We start from the raw sequence: 20,954 nt of genomic DNA on the forward strand, positions 1-20,954 counted from the left end.
AAGAAGTAATGAAAAATTAATAAAGATGTATAATAATTGTGCAATATTGAGAGACACCATCATTTTTGTAAAGGTTTTAAATAAAAATACTATTAGTAAGGATGAAGATAATCACTTGATATCAAGGTGATAAGGTTTTCATCCACCTATATATCCTAAATTAGTTTTATTTTTAGTTGATGTGGGACTTTCAACACATCCATATCACGTCGAGACATATATACTATTGTTAATTTTACGACTTTTAAGTATTGTTTTGCGTTTGTTTGTTAATTTATCAATTATAACTTTGATACAAGTCATTGTTAAAAGCATTATGAATTCAAACATATTACAAACATTAAAATTCAACAAATTGTAAGGTATTTTATCAAAAGCTTTCTTAGAATTGAATTTCATGAATCAAATTATATAAACACTTTATACAATTTATCTTTATTTCATTCAAACATTTATATCAAAAAGCTCACAAGTTCTAATTTTTTAGGAACGAGTTCTAAATCAATATACTAGATTACTAGTTTATTAGTTCATTTAATATTAAATTTACATTAAGTTCCTATATATAAAATGAGCAAAATAAATAGAATTATTCTTAGAACCAATTCACTTAGTTGTTTTGTCTATATCCATGTTCTAAATCACTTATCAGTGACTAGAAACATTCATATGTATGAAAATTTCAAACGTAAACACTAAGTTAAAGATAAAGCTATGAACGAACAAAGATTTTATTGAAAGAGAAACTTTTACAACAGTTTCATACATTACATCTAATCCTAGTGAAAATGGAGTTCAAGTACTCATAGTCATCTAAATTATACATGTTTGATAGAAATTAATGGAAGAACGACGTCTTGATGTCTTTGAGTAGTTTTTGACCAACTTATTGAGTTTCTTTGTGTTTCCATAATCATAACTACCTTTATTTTCTTCTTTCTTCACAAATTAACCACTTACAAAAATTAACAGTTTTGTTATTAACTTATTTCGTTATTATTATTCTTGTTAAGCTAAACAATATACTCGTTGAGAAAGTATCATTCTTTTTAGATAAACGAAGAAATTGTGGCCGAGTGAGAAAATCCCGACAACAAACTCACATTCTCATTAATTCTTCATTTTCCTGCACAATAATATATAAAAGATTAACTAACCCAAATCAATAACAAAAAATAAAATTTTACATCTTCTCATATGAGAAAAATATATAAATCATGAATAGATACAGATTTAAAAATAAAAAACTAACATATAATAAATATTTTTTACACTTATCACTTTTTCATTAAATACTTACATTAGTATTGGATTGATAAAATTATAACATTGAATTAACAAGTTAAAGTGTTGAATTAATGGAGATAAAATAATATTAAATGTAGTTAATAAAATATTTATACGAATATTTATTTTTATTTATTTATGAATTTCAATTAGTTTATCTTATGTTATTTGTTTAATACATTGGACTATTATGTTTTTAAGAGGTTATTATGCGTGGAATAGTAATACTATCACCAAATATGTAGAAAATTTGTCCATATATTTATATTTTGAGAACTTTTGAAAGTAATTTCTTTTATTTTAAATTTAGTATATTTAAGAAAATATACAAGTATTGTGTACAATAAATCTAAATGTTTGTAGATATTATTAATGCTTATATTCAAATAGCATAATAAAATAAAGTAAAAGTTGTATGAACAACGTAGAAACTATAACATTAACAATAGAGTCAAATTAAACCATACAATTACAACTTATCAACTAATATTTTGTCTTTTTGCTTAAGTGGTCAACTTTTCAAATCCTAAGTGGTCAACTTTTCCTTCGGAAACATCAATGTAATTATTTTATAACAACCACGTATTTATAGTTGCTCTACTTGAATTATATGTGAATAATATTCTCCTTCCGATGTTTTATTTATTTTTTAAAATACATGTTTAGGTATTTATAAGATTAAAATAAAATTTAATTATTTTTTAAAATTATAATATATATATTTCTTTTATTTTTTTTTAAAATATCTGACCCACTTTTTATAAATATGAGATAATTAACGAAAAGAAAATTAATTTTAATACGAATTAGATCAGAAATTAACTTTTTTATCGTCTTTATTTAATATAGTAAATTTTATATATAGAATTAATTGCTTTATATATTTAAAATATATTAATTATTTATCATGAGATAAAAATTTAAAATAAAAAATATAAAAGGATATATTAAATGTGGTAAAAAAAGTATTGATAGAAATAATATCAGTAGTCTTATAAAGATCTGCATTAGAAATGTGATAAGTGTTGTTTGTTAGAATGAATGACAGGACCAATGAATCCTATCGGATTGCAAAAAAGAGCGCGACCAAAAAATCACTCAAAGCAACCATAAACCCTAGTCACCTCAAAACTTCCACACACGACACGTGTCAACCTTCAGCGCGTGCTGTGGATTTCCAAATTCCCTTTTTATTAAGCAGATGCAGAGGGAGCCTCTTTCTTCCTACCAACACAAAAACACAAACTCTCTCTCTCTCTCTCTCTCTCTCTCTCTCTCTCTCCTATCTCTTTCTCATCCTTCTTACTCTATCTATTTCGTTCTTCCTCTTTGCTCTCTGCAATGGGAATTCAAATTTAGAAGAACGCCAAACGAAGATTAGTAGGACAAGTGGAGAAAGATTACGAGGATGAAACAGAGGACTGGGTCGAGTGTCTCCTCGTATAGTACGAAGGAGAACGAAGTTGCAGAAATCCTGGTGAGGCTCCGAAGTTTTATATTGGAATTTGAGTGCGGCCGCGGAATCCTTCCACAGTCGTGGGGTCGGAAGAAAAAGAGATCTGCGATTAGTGTTAATCCGAAAGCAGAGGAAGCTTCGAGTCCCGCAACCCCTCTCTCCTTCTCTCCCAGTGAATCCGATGAAAACCCAACCTCTCTCTTCAGAAGAAACGTTTCTCTCAAAAGGGTATTTTCCTTTTCCTTTTCCTTTTATTCCATTTTTCAAATCTATGTTTTTTTTTTTCTTTTGTGTCTCTTTCTTTCGTCCTTGTAATTTCTGGGTTTACTTCAAAACTCGCAGAAGAGAGAACACTGTATGAAGATTATACAGGATTTAACCAAAGACAACGATTTGCTCTCCGGGGTAACTTCTCCTTCTTTCTCTCTCCGTTTCAATTTAATCTGAGTTTCCGGTGTTTGGATTTGAAAAGGAAAGAAGAAATCTTGCTTAACCATAGTTGATCTGTGAAAATTCTTTACAGGAAATTAACAACGTCAAGTGTTACTTTGACAAGTTGAAAGACTACAATTTGAAGTTGAAAGCAAAACAACAAGAGGTATTGCTGCCGCTACTACTACTACTACCACTAGTCTGCCAATTTTCTTCTCTTTTTCTTTTTGTGTTTATCCCTTTTTTTTCTTGTGTATTTCTCGTTCTAGTTATGTTTATGTTGCTTTATCTTTATTTTCTGATGGTGGGTCCACTTCTTTATTTAGATTTATTAGTTATTGAATTGCTATTTTTTTTTTTACAGCTAAGTCATGACCCAAGGCAAGGTGTTGTAGTACACAAGCAACCGCAATTCCCCGGTGTGGCGCATCATCCACCGTTGATCTTGAATCAGTCGGCGTGCGGTGTCGCAACGACGTCGTCGGGAGTACCATCTTCGAGTAGTAACGATGTGGGTCCAATTGGAATTCCCGATCTGAACCTACCACTTGAAGAGTCCATGACTGTGGAGTTTTGTGAACCGTTGGATATGAGTGTGAATGTGGCTAACAGGAATCTGAGTAGGGCCATGGCAGCTCAGGCCCGTCAGAATAGGCTTCACATTTACAGGTTCAAGAATTCAATAGGAATTAGTAAACCCCGTTACTCTTGTAGATGATGATATAATTATTATAATATTAATGATAATAATAATAATAATATTACTATCATTATATTAGCCAAATCCTATATTTTCATACACACGGAATTTTTCTTTCACTCTTCCTTTTAAGTTCTTACCTTAAATAATATTCAGCATTAGTGTTGCTATTATTCGTAAGGATGGTACTGTTCACAGACCAGAATGTATATATCACGGAAACTCTTACACAGATTTTGTCGGATTTTTGTTTCTTGAATCATGATAATGATAATAACGTTTCTGATTCAGAGTTTAAGGCAATGGTGTATTAGCATTACCTTCTCACTGCTCACTCTGTCTTATAATTATTTTTTCAAACTATCTACTTTTAAATGTAAATAATTTTAAACCTTTTATTTACTTGTCATAAATGAATGCATGACAATGCCGTGTTTTTAAATTTATTTTGCTTTTGATTGGCTTCAATCTCTCGTAAATGGGACTTGTAAAAAATGAACTAAATATTAGCTTGAGCAGAAAGAAATTGGTGTATGTTTAACTATATTTTTTTATTCAAAGACTATGAGTATCAATGCACGTGGGATAAGGTTGATGCACTTTAGTAACTCTCTAGCCTCTTGAGTAAAATAAGATTCAATTCAAATTTTTTAAAAAATAAATAAAAATCTAAGTCACGCGCCGCCTTGTTGTGTTTTGAGTTAGGGTTTGTTTCAGCCTTCTACCTGTTCTAGATTGGGCCTGTGTTGGGCTTATGCATTGATCCCATTGTTTTTTTTTTTCCTTTTTAAACCAAAAACGCCCAAATCTATTTGTAGATTTTGTTGTTTTCTTTTTTAAGGCTATGCACCTTATTTTTGGTGACTCACATTTCAAATAACCCAGAATCCTCTAGGAAATAGAAAACAGAATAAGAAAATGTTTGGAATTATTTACGATAAAATTGTTCTTTGGGTAATTTTATTAGAATAAATTAAGATGTTAAAAATTCATCAGATTAATTCAATTATTTAGAAATGCTGAAATTCTCTTCAACGAACTAACATTTTTAATTTTCCAATTCTGAAAATGTTTCAAATATTATTTAAAACACACTGAATTTTGACTATTGTGAAAGGAAAACCTCAGATTGAGGAGGGGATTGTTAGATGTCATTTGTAAATTTAGATGATCTTATTAATGTATATCTTTATTGATGTATATCCTTTTTTTATGTTATATGACTTGTATGATTACAGTAAAATTAATTTATATTATTAAATTCATTTAAATAAAAATAGATTAAATTAAAATTCAATGTTATAAAGTGTATATCATTTAAAATGAATTAATAATAGCTATTAGTATAGTGGTTTAGCATGTTTTTAATATTTAAGGAGTTGTGGATTTAAATCTTAATAAAAGCTTACCATATGTTACTTTTGACACGATTTTTTTTTTAACTAATATTCACAGACCATTAGCTTTAGGCTATTCCTTAATATTTTGTGATGGTAAATGAATTAATATGATATTTTATGTTGACTTTTTATTGTTCTGTAATTAGTATTATTTTTGTAGACCAGTAGATAAATTTTGAATGAAAAGTGGACAAATGACTGAGTGTTTTTTTGGTATAAAAACTTGGTACGTGAGCTGTTATGTTTACCTTTGTACTCACATGACATGATTCTGATGCACAAACATAATTAAAACTATGCCAATCTAAATTGATTTGGGATTGAAAATATTTTATTCTTGTGATGATAGTCTCAATCCAACAACTTTCATTTTTTTCAAAATCAAATTTTCAAAAGCAAATTGTACGTAGGGAGTTTATCAATAGAAGGGGTTTAGTTTAAATAAAACCTGATTTAAAAGAATATTTGTTTATAATTTTTTATTTAGTTTAAATATTATAAAAGTAGAAAAACCTATATTCTTTAATATTTACAAGATGATATAAATTTGTCATAATTTCTTTTGTTGTAAAACATCATTTATTCCTGTATAAATTTTATGTCTTACTTTTATATAATTTTAAACTTATATTATTTTATTACTTTCTATTTTTTTAAGTATTTTTTTCTTATAATAGAAATTATTTCTATTTAATGATTAACAAAATTATTATAATTTATATTTTTATACCTTTTGTTGTTAAAAGTCAAATATAATAATCTTACAGAGTCCAAAAAACAAACCCATTAGTATGCCACATTGCTCACTTGTATGTGTGAAAGCATTCAAATATAGAGTGAATGACAACAGTTGGCTTTATCATAGTTTAAATTGAGTTCCACTCATGTTTAAAGTCATTCTCTCAAGTCAACACTTTTTTGATGAATACAGTACCGACTTAGAAGTCTAAAAGGAAGAGGTTACTTTCTAAACAATAATAACTGATGATGATTGAAAAATGATTAATGAAGTAAATGATAGACTAGAATATTACCCCTTTTCTGCACCAAATACTTTTGGGAAGAACAAAAAGACAAAAATACAATTGATAGAAGAAAAGTTAACTTGGGATTTTGCTACTCTTTAGAGCTAAAACAGACAAAATAATTATTTCACCACCATGGCTAAAATTTAATCAACTAATCAAATTAATATTCTACTTCAAATTAAAAATTTATATTAGTTATGATTAGACTGTTCTAAATATTTTTTTAAAAAAAAATCAAACATGTACTGTTTTTCAAAATAAGTTGTTAAAATATCATGATACTTCTAGTAAATTAAGTAGAAATACACTGAAATAAAAATAATAATAATAATTAATAGTGACTTGAAGCTTTTGGATAAACAGATAGAATAATCGACTATTGTCCCACCGCGCACATTCCAAACAATTCAAAAGCAGTACATTTAACAACGAAATTGGCAAAATGTAACAGATAAATGGGAATGAAAGTGAAAGTTCATAGGTTGTAGATACACGAATAGCAGCAAAGGTAGATCATGCATTGGTAGTTACCATTAGGCATAGCCTAAGTTTGATCCAGCTAATGCTCAGCATACTGGTCATCCTCATGTTCTTCATCAAAATCTTCTTCCTCATCTGCAGTTGCATCTTGGTACTGCTGGTACTCTGCCACCAAATCATTCATATTGCTCTCTGCCTCTGTGAACTCCATCTCGTCCATTCCTTCCCCAGTGTACCAGTGCAAAAAGGCCTTGCGCCTGTACATAGCAGTGAACTGCTCACTCACCCTCCTAAACATCTCCTGAATTGATGTTGAGTTCCCAATAAAAGTAGATGACATCTTTAAATTCTTGGGAGGAATATCACACACACTCGACTTCACATTGTTGGGAATCCATTCAACAAAGTACGATGAGTTCTTGTTCTGAACATTGATCATCTGTTCATCAACCTCTTTGGTGCTCATCTTTCCCCTGAACATAGCAGATGCAGTCAAGTATCGGCCATGCCTAGGATCAGCAGCACACATCATATTTTTGGCATCCCACATCTGCTGAGTCAGCTCTGGGACCGTAAGGGAGACATATTGCTGAGACCCACGAGAAGTGAGAGGTGCAAACCCCACCATAAAGAAGTGAAGACGGGGAAATGGAATCAGATTGACAGCCAGCTTCCTGAGGTCAGAGTTCAGTTGTCCAGGAAACCTCAGACAACATGTAACCCCACTCATGGTTGCAGAAATAAGATGGTTGAGATCGCCAACTGCAATACACCATGGGGAGATAAATAAGAAAAATTATTTGTATGCCTAATCTTAGAAGAAATGTGTCACTACAAGACAATACTTACAGCTAGGTGTGCTGAGTTTCAATGTCCTAAAGCAAATGTCATAAAGAGCTTCATTATCAAGAACCATGCACTCGTCTGCATTTTCAACCAGTTGGTGTACAGATAAAGTGGCATTGTACGGCTCCACAACTGTGTCAGAAACCTTGGGAGATGGGAAAACAGAGAAAGTGAGCATCATTCGGTCTGGGTATTCCTCCCTAATCTTTGATATCAACAGTGTTCCCATGCCGGAACCTGTGCCTCCTCCAAGAGAGTGGCACACTTGAAAACCTGAGGAAATTAAATTAGCCTTATAGCATTAGTGGAACGAACTCTGATTCCCGGCAGCAGATACCAAGTATGAGACAAATGACATTCGACATTTAATCATTTTGATCCCCGTTACAGACAATGAAAACATACCAACCACATTCTGTTGTGGGTCATGCTCATGAAAACAGTTGCATCATTGGCACAACCCTATCCAAGACTATTGTGTGTGTGTGTTTTTTTTTTTTTTTTCTGAAAACAACTTCAAGATTCTTGCCTCCTAGATTAAGATTATGAGTTGGCTATGTAATAACTCATAGCTGAACATAAATAAACAAAACTTTTCCAATTGAATCTATGAATTCAGATGCAAGGGTTAATATACTGCAGTAACTTGCTCTCAGATTTAAAGATCCAATTTGAATACATAGTTTCATGTAGTCCATGCAGTGTCTGAGCAGCAAAAGAAAATGAGAAAAAATACATTTATACACCAAAATAACAATTTAGACAGTTGCTTAATTGAGAGAAGGTACAGATAGAGAGTATTAATGTTGGATTATCATCAATGTTACTATTATTATTAAGAAATAGTCAAATATCATCACACCTAGAATGTAAGTAGAAATATAACCAGATTTCAAAAAGTTCTATCTGATTAATTATTAAAAAAAAATAAAAAGTTAAGATGGTCCCACCTGTCATCATTGTAGACGACAGGGGTCACATTTAACAGCTCAGCCCAAGTCATATTCTCCCAAAAACAAGCAATACAATTGCATAATGTCAGCAAGAAAGATAAAATAAAATAAATAATTAAGATTTGAGAAAACAATTATTGCAGTAGAAATATGGCATAAAAAAATCCTGATTCCTGATACAACTCCAGATCTACTATATTAATCTTTGATTACGATATATTCAAAAAACAATTGAACATTATGCAAGGAGAGTGAATGAAGTACTATTATTTCCCTTTCCCTCGCATCCAAGTAACAGGGGAGGGGAAGAAATGAAGCGAAAACTAACAGCAGCTTTTTATGCAGGTTGAGTCCTACTTGTACATTGGATCTCAGAGAACCAAATAGATAATCAATTTCGGTAAATTCATTATTCCATTAGGATTTAACAGGAACATGCTGGATCTTATGCTCCAGTTACCATTAAGTTCAAAATTGGTTATCATTCAGATCTAAATCTTCAACATCCATAAGACAGAGAGAGACACACAGATCCGGTCCATAACAGTCTACTCTGAATGGAAAACAAATAACCAAACAATACAGTTTTTGAAAACAGGAATCAAGGAAGTTGAAAACAATTGCAATACACGATATTAAAAGACAGAGAGAAGCCTAATAGTCAACACAAAAACTATACAGATCTGAAGATCTATCCTTGTTCGGTATTAAGGCATTCTAAAATAGAGAGACATAAAATGACAAATGCGGGTGGACATTACATGTGAAGGTTTGAAATGGAAAGTGAATAAATATGTGCATAAAAGCATACCTTGCAAGCAATCACAGTTCTCAGCCTCTTTACGAACAACATCGAGAACGGAGTCTATCAATTCAGCGCCTTCGGTATAATGACCTTTCGCCCAATTGTTACCGGCACCGGACTGTCCGAAGACAAAGTTATCGGGACGGAAGATCTTGCCGTAGGGGCCAGATCTGATGCTGTCCATGGTTCCAGGTTCAAGATCCATAAGCACAGCTCTAGGAACGTACCTTCCTCCAGAGGCCTCGTTGTAATAGACATTGATCCTCTCGAGTTGGATGTCAGAGTTTCCAAGACCGTTGTACTTTCCGGTTGGATCTATGCCGTGCTCGTCACATATAACCTCCCAGAATTTGGAACCGATTTGGTTGCCGCATTGGCCTCCCTGAACGTGCAAGATCTCTCTCATGGTTCCGATGAAGGAAGGGAGGAAGAGAGAAATTTAGGGTTTGGAGTTTTGTTTGACAATGGGAGGGAAAGGGAACCAAATGCAGTGCTATGCGTTCAGGAGAGTGCAGTCATTTATGGAATTGGGGAGAGAGGAGAGAGGGATATTCGGAGGTTAAGATGGTAATAATGGAGGGCGGGATATTTTGTTTTCGAGTGAGGTATCCTGTGCCGTTCATTCTTCAAGGGTGACAGCCATGTTACCGCTACCAACCATACCAGCGCATAACTTCGTTCACGTTATCCCTCAGACCCCACTTCTTCATTCCTCATTTACATTCTTACCCATCCATCATTGCCTATATTCGGTGCATTTTCTATTCAGATCAAATCCATTGCAGCACCCAATCATAATTTTCTGTCTATTTTTTTTTTCTTTAAAACAATACAAACTTAAATTCATCCTTACCCATAATTCTATTCTAATGTTAACTTTTGTGGATAAAAAAATTAATTTTACTCTTTTAGGTCCAATTAGGTTTTATGTAAGAACTTGGTTATTTTTATATTTTGTGTTTTGACATTATCTAACTTAACTGATTCACTGTTCTTACCTTTTAAAAGATAACTCTTTTCTAAAATTTCAAAATTAAGATGTGATTTAAGATTTATAATGGATTATAGGAAGTATCCAAACATACACTTAGCTACTTATTAACATATTGTTTAATAATAAATTATAACACGTGTAAATTAATGTACAATTCATATCTTTTTATACTTACATTTAACACCTGTTTTTATACATACATAATATATTAAAAATACAATATTTATGTAAGTATTATTAAGGGTATTGTTCAAATAAATCTGTAATTATTATATTTGAATAAATAAAATACAGTTAATTTATAAATTATGAAAAAAGCTAAACAAAATCTAAAGTAAAATAATGATACTATATTAATCTCAGAGCAAAATAAATTGGTTTTAAAAATGTGATAATAAATTGTTATAAGAATTACAATTGAAGATATGTTATACTCTGATGTGAGTATAATTTTATTATATATTTCTGAGTATCTAAATTTTTATTATAATAAATAAATATTTTATCATAGTTATTAAAAGAAAGGAGGTATAAAATAAATTACATTTACAATTTTACTATAACTTATAAGTTAAATTTAAAAATATAAAAAAAAATTAAAAAAAAAATATATATAATAATTTTAATTATCACACAAAATATACAAATAAATTAATACACTTAAATAGATATAAAAACATATACATCAATATATCAACCTAAGATTTATTTACATCACAATTTCTTTCAATATTATTTTTACTTCTCATCATTACATATGAGATCTTTTATTCAAGTATAACATATAATCATTCTAGATGATATCATAATACCACAAAAATAAATGATAAATGAAAATTTAACAATACTCATCTACTCATCTAAAATAATATAACTAGCATTTCAAAACATCAATTCACATCTAAAATAAAACATGTATCATACAACACAAACATCTTGACTTAAATAAAACATGGACATTTGAATATAGTTTTGCAAAATTAGTATATTGAACAAACACAAAAGATTTACATCCATCATGATTCATTATGCATTTCAAGAAATATAACTAAATATATAGGATGTAAGATTCGTATTGAGTATGACAAGATTAAATTTCTTATATCTGTGAGGTCTAATCATTTTTCAAACTTCATTTAGTTTGTAAAAACTTATTTTGACTCTTACAACTATATATCTTCCTCTAGACAAGTCTGATATTAACATAGTCATGATAACCTAATTACAATTTATTTTTTCAATGTACTACCAACATCATCTTAATGCAGTACCCCTTATAAGTCATTAAATTTACAATATTTACACACACATCAAAACATAACACATCCCAAGACACAATAAAAGTAATTTGGAATATACAATATTTTTTCAAACAATTGTTCAGATGTTTATATATGCATTCAAAAGTAACAAAAACATTTTTTAAATTTTTGAAACATTATTTGGCTCAACCAAAGATCATGTTTGCTAAGCTAAAGGTTTTGTTTGCCTAACAAACATTTTCTCAAACACAACTCGCATACAAAAATAAAGTGAAAGCTCCCTTGAATTTAAGTCATAGTTTATGCTTAACGACAGAAAGTTCACACTCAACATCTAATTCACATCCAACTTTCTCAACATCTAATTCACATCCAACGACAGAAAGTTTATTATTATTTGACACCCAATGACAGGTCCCTTCAGAAGAATGAACTTTCACTTCTACAAGGTTTCACCCAACAATGTTGCAAAACTTTAGAGTTTTATATGCATATTAGATTAGCCTGTTAGACCGTAGTCCTCGTTTTACATTTTTCTTATACAAAAATGAGTATAAATTAGTTAATGATATACTTTACAGTATCAAGTAATCAATTTCATACTGTATACTCAAATTAAGACTTTTAGTCTCATTTTTATAAGAAAACAATTCAATATTATTATAAACAAGCACTGCATTAACATGATTTAATATTACATGTATCATCGACGTCATAAATTTGAAACAACAATATTTTATATTTTTTAGTCTCTATTACCTTAAAATACTCCTAAAGTTAAATTCAAAAATTTAATAAATCAAATCACTCTCAATTAGAAATTTGATTCAAAATAATTAACAAGACAAAAATTTAATATAAGATATATTAAGTTAAGATCATATTTTCTCTCAATTGTCTTTATTAATATTAGTTTCTTAAAGAAAATTATAAAATAAACAAAAACTTGTTGTATTTTGAATTCAAAATAAGAATCGGAGGGTGTAAGGAAGAGGAGAGTATTGGAGAAGGAAGACGAGATGTTTCACTTTTTCTTCTTACATGTTTTTTTCTTTATTATTATAATAACTACTTCACACAATCTCATTTTATAAATATACTAAATCATTTAAAGTTAATAGTTGGTAAAAGAATAATATATGTAATGTAAACTCTTTCAAAAAGTAAAATAAAACAAAACAAATGCATGTGGGGGAAAACTAATTTAAGCTCTCATGTCATAAATTAGCTTGAATTATAAGTGTTTGATAAAGCTAAATGTTAAAAGGTAAAATGTTAAAAATAATATAGTTGCAAAGTTTTGATTATGTAAATAAAATTTACAAATTTAGACCAAAACAATGTATTATTATGTAATTATGATATATATTTAATTGTTTTGATTGTTGAAGTTTTTAACTAAAAAATCGCATATAGAATATAATTGTAATTTTTAAATTAATGGTAAATGCTCAATCTAATAATTAATATAAAACTTTCAAAGTCAACACAACTTTTCACGATTAAGGAGAAAAATATTATTATAGGTGACAATAAATATCTCATCATTAGAGGTGTTATTTGAGTTTCTAATTCATGAGTTAATTTTGATCCTTTTAAAATTAAGTTTCATTTTTCTAGGGTATTTTTAAAAGTCTTAATCCAAAACCCTACATAATGTGGATTGCAATAAGGTTAGGATGAGCTAGTCCCTAAACTAACTTAAATCATTTTTAATGCATTTTTAGTTATTTTTTTATTTACTTTGCAAGTTTAATAGCTTTCAAAATTTCATGATATTTTACTAATATTTTTTTTAATTAAATACAAATATACAAATATTGATTTTATAAAAAAATATTTAAAATAATATTTTAATTATAATTATATTTTAAATATATAATTTCATTATTTTGAAAATTTTAACGAGGAAATATTTATTACCTTTTCATTTAAAAAAAGGAAAAAAATCAAAAAAGAAATTATAAAAATAACACAGTTCAAAATTAAATTCTTCAACGATCGAATTCTGATATGAAAAAAATGTTATTTGTGTAAATATTTGTCATGCTAACTATGGATAGACTTTAAATTCAGGTCTACCGCCTGGGTGAATAAATCATGTCATTTGATGATAGAGGGTTAGAGTGTAAATGTGAGTGTGAATTCCCGTATTAAAAAGAAATCAGCAAATTCGACAAGTGAAAAAGATTCATAAATATAATATTTTAAAGTTTTTGAAATCGAGTATGGTGTGTTCTATTTTTGTAATTTGATTGTTGTATATGAATGAAAATAATTGTTTTTTAGGTTGATTAATGATTCATTCAGAGATTAAAATTTAAATTTTGTATGGTGTCTTAGCCACCGGAAATCAAACTCTAAAATAAATCAAATAAATAAAATAATTTAATGTCTTAATACATGTTCTAATTTAAGATGTTTAATGTAATTATTAATGATGTAAGTATAATTATATTTGACAATTCTATAAAGGAAAACCTATGAGTTGACTCTGATGTATAGGATTTTCGAAATATTTGACCATCGAAGTTTTCTTAAATTTATTTTTTATTTTTTTGTAAATTCTTTTGGACACAACTCACAAGGATTAGAGTCAAATCCTATGATATAAACTTATTTGAGAAATTTGTCCAATATCAAAGCAAATTACAATATTTGTACTTTACATTTTTAAATAAAAGTAATTATAATTTTTATTATTAATTATAATTTATAATTTAATAATTTTTTAATTTTAATAGTAACCGACCGAAACATTGATTAGAAAAAGTAGTTTTTCACCTGAAAAGGTGAAAAGAGATTGGATGAAGAAGGGATGAGATTAAATTAACTTCTTAAATTTAAATATAACTTGTAAACCAATATGCATATAAATGTCTTGTGTATAAATCGAAATTTTGAGTGATATATAAACACTAATTTAGTTTATTTATTAAATTGAGTAGTTAAATCGCCTGATCTAAACTTTATTTTAGCTAGAGAACTAATTTTGAATTAAAGTAGATTAGAAATGGATTATAAATGATAAAGGTGTAGTTAATGATAGAAATAAATAAAATATTGAATACACCGACAAACCGAGAAACAGGAGAGATATAGTTCCAAGAAAGAGGGAAAAAAATGACCCCCCACCCTCCACAGACATTTATCCATGCCAAAAATATTATTGTTTTCTTATTTTACTAAGGGTATTTTGTAGTTATGAAATTATAGACTAATTTGGTTTCTTGATGTTACGTGTATTGTAACGTGATACGGGATATTTTTAATGTAAACTCAATATGTCATGTTTTGGGTGTTTATTTTATGGGATCTTATTTTTATGATTAACAGAGTTTTCTTTTTTTTTGTAATAATATGAATTAAAACCTACACAATTTCTCCTTCTTGATCAATCTGCTGTCAAACTTCACCCGCGTGCTCCTATGTTCTAAACGTCCGAAGGGTACCTGCCAAAGGTGTTCCAATGCTTAAGTTAGTTTTATTATCCGATGAGGTATTTTAGCTCAAAATTAAATGCGTAATCAATGAACTTCTCTACCTGGGACATTTGACTTGTATTTACAGTGGTGGACATGGGCCTGGTATTAAGGTTACCTTAATTAAGGCCCAATTATGGCCCAATCACCTAAAACATGTGATTATACAAATCATTCTGAACTTACCTTAATCCTAACGACTGTGACCGTCTGGCCTCGCTACCTACCGACCGCCTTACCCCTTAATTGTAACCTACAGGCGAATCCTGTAACCGACCGTCCGGCTATAGTGTCACCGGACAGCGGTTCTTATTTGTCAGTAGTGGCGAAAAGTGGAATGATGTGAAAGCTGAGCTGTGCTATTAAATACTGGATCTGTTTCGGATTGAAACCGAGCCATGTTGTCCTTTTTCTACTGCCGACTCTCCCTTACCGAATGGCGATGCCCGCTCGGTCCTCGCGTTTGTTGTTCTCATCACGCCTGGACCTCTAATGCACTGCCCGTCCGGTGATACCTGGTACCTGCGACCGGACGGTGGTCCCTAGTACAGTTATATATATATATATATATATATATATATATATATATATATATATATATATATATATATATATATATGTATGTATGCATTTTGCAGATAGTTATAATGATTTAGTTTTACTAATAAAAAGTCTACTTTTTTTTCTTTTTTTCTTATTGTTTTCTTTGAGATTTTGAAGCAATTCATAAAATTTTCTTTTATTAAAATTTGCAATCTAAAGGATAATCATTTTTATAAGTTTAAGTCTAGTTGTTCAAGAATTTGAAACATCTAAAACAAATTTAAGAACATTTTTATTTACTAATAAAATAATTTATATTATATATATATATATATATATATATATATATATATATATATATATCATAATTTTATTTAAAATTTATTTTTTTGAGTTTTTTGAGGCTCCATTGTCGTTTATCCTACAATGTTGCCAATTCTGTAGAAGTCATAAATCGAGACCTTAAATCGCGAGACGCCACTGTTGCCACCTCCACGAAAAGGACCGTCACACTGTAGAGACGAAATCACGCCGACCGCCCCTCCCTAGGTGAATCCGCGTCTGAACCCGAAAAGAAAGAAGGGAAGAAGAGAGTCTTCCCTCTCTTGCCAAAGATGAACCCAAAAACGGAAAAGAAGAAGAAGAAGGACCTATGCACCACCAGAAGAGCAATGGAGGCAGAGGCACCAACACGCTACGGACCTTGGACAACCAGCGAGAGAAAAGCTTCGCCGTTGTAGATAAGGTTGCGCAAGGGAAGAAGCGCTGTAGAGAAGGTTGCGCTAGAAAGATGCAAGAATGCGAGGAAGAAGAACACAAACGTAAAATTTTTAACCCTGGGACAAAGTGATACTACCTCGGTTCTGTCATTACCCGAGACAGTGGACTACTATATGCCTCGGCTAACAAGGCAATTCATGCCTATATGCCTAAAAAAAATTTTGAAATGCCTATACGCCTCGGTTCTACCAAGACTTGAGGCATACATTGGTTCTGAATGAACCGAAGTCGTAGGGTTTGAACATATCACAGAAATGTTACTGTATTCATATAGGTTCCGGTTTCTCTTAAATTAATGTCTATTGTGTGAGTTTAAATACTGTTTTTTTACTGGTGCATGAATGAAACGAATGCACTGGAAGACTGCAAGTGAGAGAGATTGCGAGAGAAGGAGAGTTCTTTAAGTGAGTTTATTGTTTAATAAAAAATATTCAAAGACGGTATAATGTATTATTTTTATGTTTTTAAAATCTTAAATAATTTTTTTTTCATTTATCCATTGATGTTACATATGAATCTATCTTTGACAAATTCTTACTCTAACCCACGAATATTACGTAAGAATATTACATATAAAAGATCCGTAGATAAATTTTGTTGATATTATATAAAAAAAGTCAGTGTGTAATGTTATTTTTAAAATCTGTATATAACATATTATTTACTTACATATCAGAATCCATGTAATAATCAATAAATAATTAACATTTTTATTGTAATGCTTATAAATTAATATTACGGGAAAAACAAAATTTAAACCATATTTTGATATAATAGAAATGTACCATTTTGAAATAAAATAGTTGAAAAGTTAATTTATAATATTTTTAATAAGTTAAGTGTTAATTTTAGTATAACATAAATAATAGGGTTAAATATGTTTTTAGTCCCCTACTTTAGGGCGATTTTGGTTTTAGTTCCTTTTTTAAATTAAGGTATAATTTAGTCCTTCAACTTTAGAAAAATCTGGTTTTAGTATTTTTTATCAATTTTTTTTAACTTTATTTGTTGTTTCAAGCACGTTTCATTATAGCATTTGGATTGTTTATACTGCTTGACACATTTTTGCTTCAATGTTAACATAGAAATTAAAAAAATTTGGTGAAAATGACTAAAACCAGAGTTTTCTAAAATTGAAGGACTAAATTGTATCTTAGTTTGAAAGAGAGACTAAAACCAAAATTGTCCCAAAATATAAGAAATAAAAACATATTTAACCCTACATAATATAAATGTTCTATAACATTGAATGTAAGAAAAAATATGAATGAGTAAATAATGAATATATTTGTGGATTAAATTATATATATATTGAGATGTTGAATCTTATAACATTAGTGTCTTTGATATAAATGTGTATTATTTCTTTAATTTTTAAAATAAATTATTTATTTATTAAATTACAATTATGCTATAAGTTGTAGAATCTCCTGCGTTCCACATATATTACAAGGATGTATTGACAAAGTAAAAAAAAACTCTTATATTGGTATTTTTAGTTTTATGTGTTTTTATATTATTTGAAAACTTTAATTCAAATATTTTGTAAATCTTTCGACTATTGGTTGGGCACACAAATTGATCATGAACTCTTTTTCATTATCATTTATAGTTCAATGTAATTTTGTTACATATTATTTTAGAAACTTTAGTTCAATATTAATATAAACTTGTACAAATTAAGTTGCTACCGTGATACATGTACATCAAAGTGTGGAAACTTTTTACCATGCATGCGTAATCTTACATTTATTGTAAAGAGCATAACACATTTATTAAAATTAATGATACATTAATGCCTTCCTTGTTCATTGAGGTAATGTCAGTAGACTCAACACAAGCAACAACCTTATTTATATTTTAATTACCATCTTGTTGTTAATTTTTACCAATTATGTTATTGGTTTTAAAATTTGGGATAAATTTATTTTTTATTTTAGCATCTCTTACTAAAAAAACAAAAAAGAAACAATTTATAGATATTTAAAAATATTGTCTCATATTAATTAGCTTTGACTGAAACAGATATTTTATTCCACAAAGAAGGATACGACATGGGTCCACATGGTCACATTATTGTTTTTTTTTTATTATTCATTTTAGCTAATACCATGTGAGTCTATAAATTAAAGTTTTAGAAAAATGGAGATTCATTTCCTGTTTTTATTTATTTTGTAGATCAAGATCATGTGCATGGTTGCCTCCATGAATGGCATTTAGTGTGACTTTACCTATTATTCTAAAAAAAGACAATGCAAGACTGAATTCACCAGAACCATATCCAGTTAAGGTTAAAAGAAGATGATAGATTCTTTCTGCATTTCTTGACATCTTAATCCCAACTCTTGTAAATGCGTGAAATTATCTATTTATTGTTATTTTTTCACCATCTCTTTTTTCTACAGGGATTTTTTATTTTTTTTATGTTTCATTTTTTTCTTCTTATACAAATGTACATTTTAGACTATACAATTCAAATTATAAAACTTTGGTTTTAAAATTATATTTTAAATTGTGTACTATAGAAATTTCTAAAGTTACGAAATTTTGAATTGAGCTAAATAAATTTCAGTTTGAATTGTTTAATGTATAATTTTTATAAATTTAAGTTAATCTATACACTAATGGGTCCAACCCTTTTTAAAATAATAAGTATTTTTACAAAAAACTAAAAGATATTATGATTTTATTAGTATATTTTAATTTTAATTACAAACTATATATATCTATCAAAATCTCGCATGTTCTCTCCAAAAATTATTTGACTTATAGAGCTAAATACTACCAGTTAACATGTTTTTTTTTTTTTTTTTTTAAATATACAAGATCTTAATTCTGAGAAAGGGTGAAAAGTTTGATTCACTGCTTAACTTTTTTGTCGGTGGAAAACTAAGTTCCAATTTTCATGAAAAATAGATGTCTTCTTCTGATTGTTTTGTTTATATGTCGACACATTATTAATCATCATATATTTATTTGAAAAAAAAAATATTTTTTTCTTGTCAAATTTCAAAGATTTGTCTTTTGGAGAAAGGTGGAAAATTCTATTTGTTATTTTATCTCATAAGATTTATTTTTTCTTATCTGGATATATATTAATGAATAACATATTTAAAAATGAAAAATAAAAAAATTATTTTTGTTGTGCAAATTAAAGAAAATGTATTTGATTTAAGAAAAAAAAAAGGGTAATAAAATGAGATCGATTATTTCATTAGATTAAGAGATTAGAGCATATACTCTCTGGATTTATTTTGATTATTTGAATATATATGATCAATAAACACGTGTTTATTTTTGAAAAGTAAAAAGAAACCCAGTGTTCAAATTTCTCAAATTTGTCTTGTTTTGAGAAAGGCGAGAAATTTCGTTTTTTATGTCATTAAATTTCTGCTTATTTAATATGATGTTTTTTTTTCATCAATAAAGATAATTTGATTTTAAAATTACAAAATGGTGCAATTGTTTTAAAAAAAAAAATCGAAATTTGATATATATATATATATATATATATATATATATATATATATATATATATATATATATATATATATATATATATATATCAACTTCAAAATAAAGAAATCGTTAGTTTAAAATTATTTTATTAGATTTAACTTTAAGTCGTAACATTGATCTGTTTTCATAATTTTTTTGTTGTTGTGAATTATATGATGTTAGAATGAGGGAGATTAAATTTTATTTGGGTGAATGAGAACATGATTAAATTTAAACTATTTTTTCATCTTAAAAATCTTTTAATTGAAGGAAAAAAAATAATTTTTAACTTAAGTAAACAAGTTATGTATTGAAAATTTAAAATGAGTCAGAAAGTTTTACATTTAATAAACGTGAGTAAAATAAATAAATATAAAAAAAATTATAAGTTTGTTATATATAAATATCTTGATATTTTATATTAGACGCAAATAATGATTTGTAGTTGATGTCAGTATATCTACACTTATTCATTGCTATTATATGTAATGTAAATAGTAGGGAAATCAAAGACTTCATAGAACAAGTATTGTTTGTGAATATGAAAATCGTTAGTTTAATTAATATTTAAAAATAAAAAGTTTAAAAATTTGTTAAGATAAATGGTAAGATAAGTATGATGTATTCACGTATGTGGAGAGTCTCAAATTTAAATATCCTTAAAAATTCCGACGTTAGTGAGTAAATATAAGAAAGTTGAGTAATATATAAGAAAAATATAATTGAGTAATTGATAGTGTATTTTGAATTAATCTAAAAATAAAGTGTTGTTGAGACACGGGAGTGTAAATTTAGCACCGTGGTGGGCGCGACTTGGATTTGCTGTGTTTTCACGTTTAAGTGTTTGATGGGAAGAAACGTGGCTGGCATTGATTGTGGGAGTGCCACGTCGCCTCCTTTTCCCTAGAGTCAAACACTTCATTCCATTTGCGCGTTTCCTCTTTTCATTAATTGCTTACTTTTACTATTTTATTTATTATTCATTCAAATATTTCAACCATATGAATA

At 28.6% G+C, this 20,954-nt stretch overlaps 2 protein-coding genes across 2 annotated transcripts; one reads left to right on the top strand and one right to left on the bottom strand.

Annotated features, from left to right (window-relative positions):
- The first annotated feature begins 2,497 nt into the window (after positions 1-2,497).
- LOC106761395 lies at positions 2,498-4,165 on the top strand. The gene is made up of 4 exons (XM_014644947.2): positions 2,498-2,971; positions 3,086-3,148; positions 3,267-3,341; positions 3,540-4,165. Exons 1-4 carry the CDS (start codon positions 2,696-2,698, stop codon positions 3,891-3,893), a joined length of 768 nt encoding a protein of 255 aa, XP_014500433.1. The 5' UTR covers positions 2,498-2,695; the 3' UTR covers positions 3,894-4,165.
- Positions 4,166-6,618: 2,453 nt separating this feature from the next.
- LOC106761971 (tubulin beta chain) lies at positions 6,619-9,937 on the bottom strand. The gene is made up of 3 exons (XM_014645612.2): positions 9,394-9,937; positions 7,633-7,902; positions 6,619-7,545 (listed from the first exon to the last, which is right to left on the bottom strand). Exons 1-3 carry the CDS (start codon positions 9,791-9,793, stop codon positions 6,863-6,865), a joined length of 1,353 nt encoding a protein of 450 aa, XP_014501098.1. The 5' UTR covers positions 9,794-9,937; the 3' UTR covers positions 6,619-6,862.
- Positions 9,938-20,954: the final 11,017 nt, after the last annotated feature.

This window comes from Vigna radiata, chromosome 5 (assembly GCF_000741045.1).
Source record: "Vigna radiata var. radiata cultivar VC1973A chromosome 5, Vradiata_ver6, whole genome shotgun sequence".
Taxonomy (NCBI): domain Eukaryota; kingdom Viridiplantae; phylum Streptophyta; class Magnoliopsida; order Fabales; family Fabaceae; genus Vigna; species Vigna radiata.

What these genes read in the sequence shown, in the direction of transcription:
- LOC106761395 (XM_014644947.2), top strand. Translation starts at nt 2,696, where the DNA reads ATGAAACAGAGGACTGGGTCGAGTGTCTCCTCGTATAGTACGAAGGAG. An exon ending in ACAACGATTTGCTCTCCGGG is followed by an intron (nt 3,149 to 3,266) that starts GTAACTTCTCCT and finishes AATTCTTTACAG; the next exon opens with GAAATTAACAACGTCAAGTG. An exon ending in TGAAAGCAAAACAACAAGAG is followed by an intron (nt 3,342 to 3,539) that starts GTATTGCTGCCG and finishes TTTTTTTTACAG; the next exon opens with CTAAGTCATGACCCAAGGCA.
- LOC106761971 (XM_014645612.2), bottom strand. Translation starts at nt 9,793, where the DNA reads ATGAGAGAGATCTTGCACGTTCAGGGAGGCCAATGCGGCAACCAAATC. An exon ending in GAACTGTGATTGCTTGCAAG is followed by an intron (nt 7,903 to 9,393) that starts GTATGCTTTTAT and finishes TAATTTCCTCAG; the next exon opens with GTTTTCAAGTGTGCCACTCT. An exon ending in GAAACTCAGCACACCTAGCT is followed by an intron (nt 7,546 to 7,632) that starts GTAAGTATTGTC and finishes GGTGTATTGCAG; the next exon opens with TTGGCGATCTCAACCATCTT.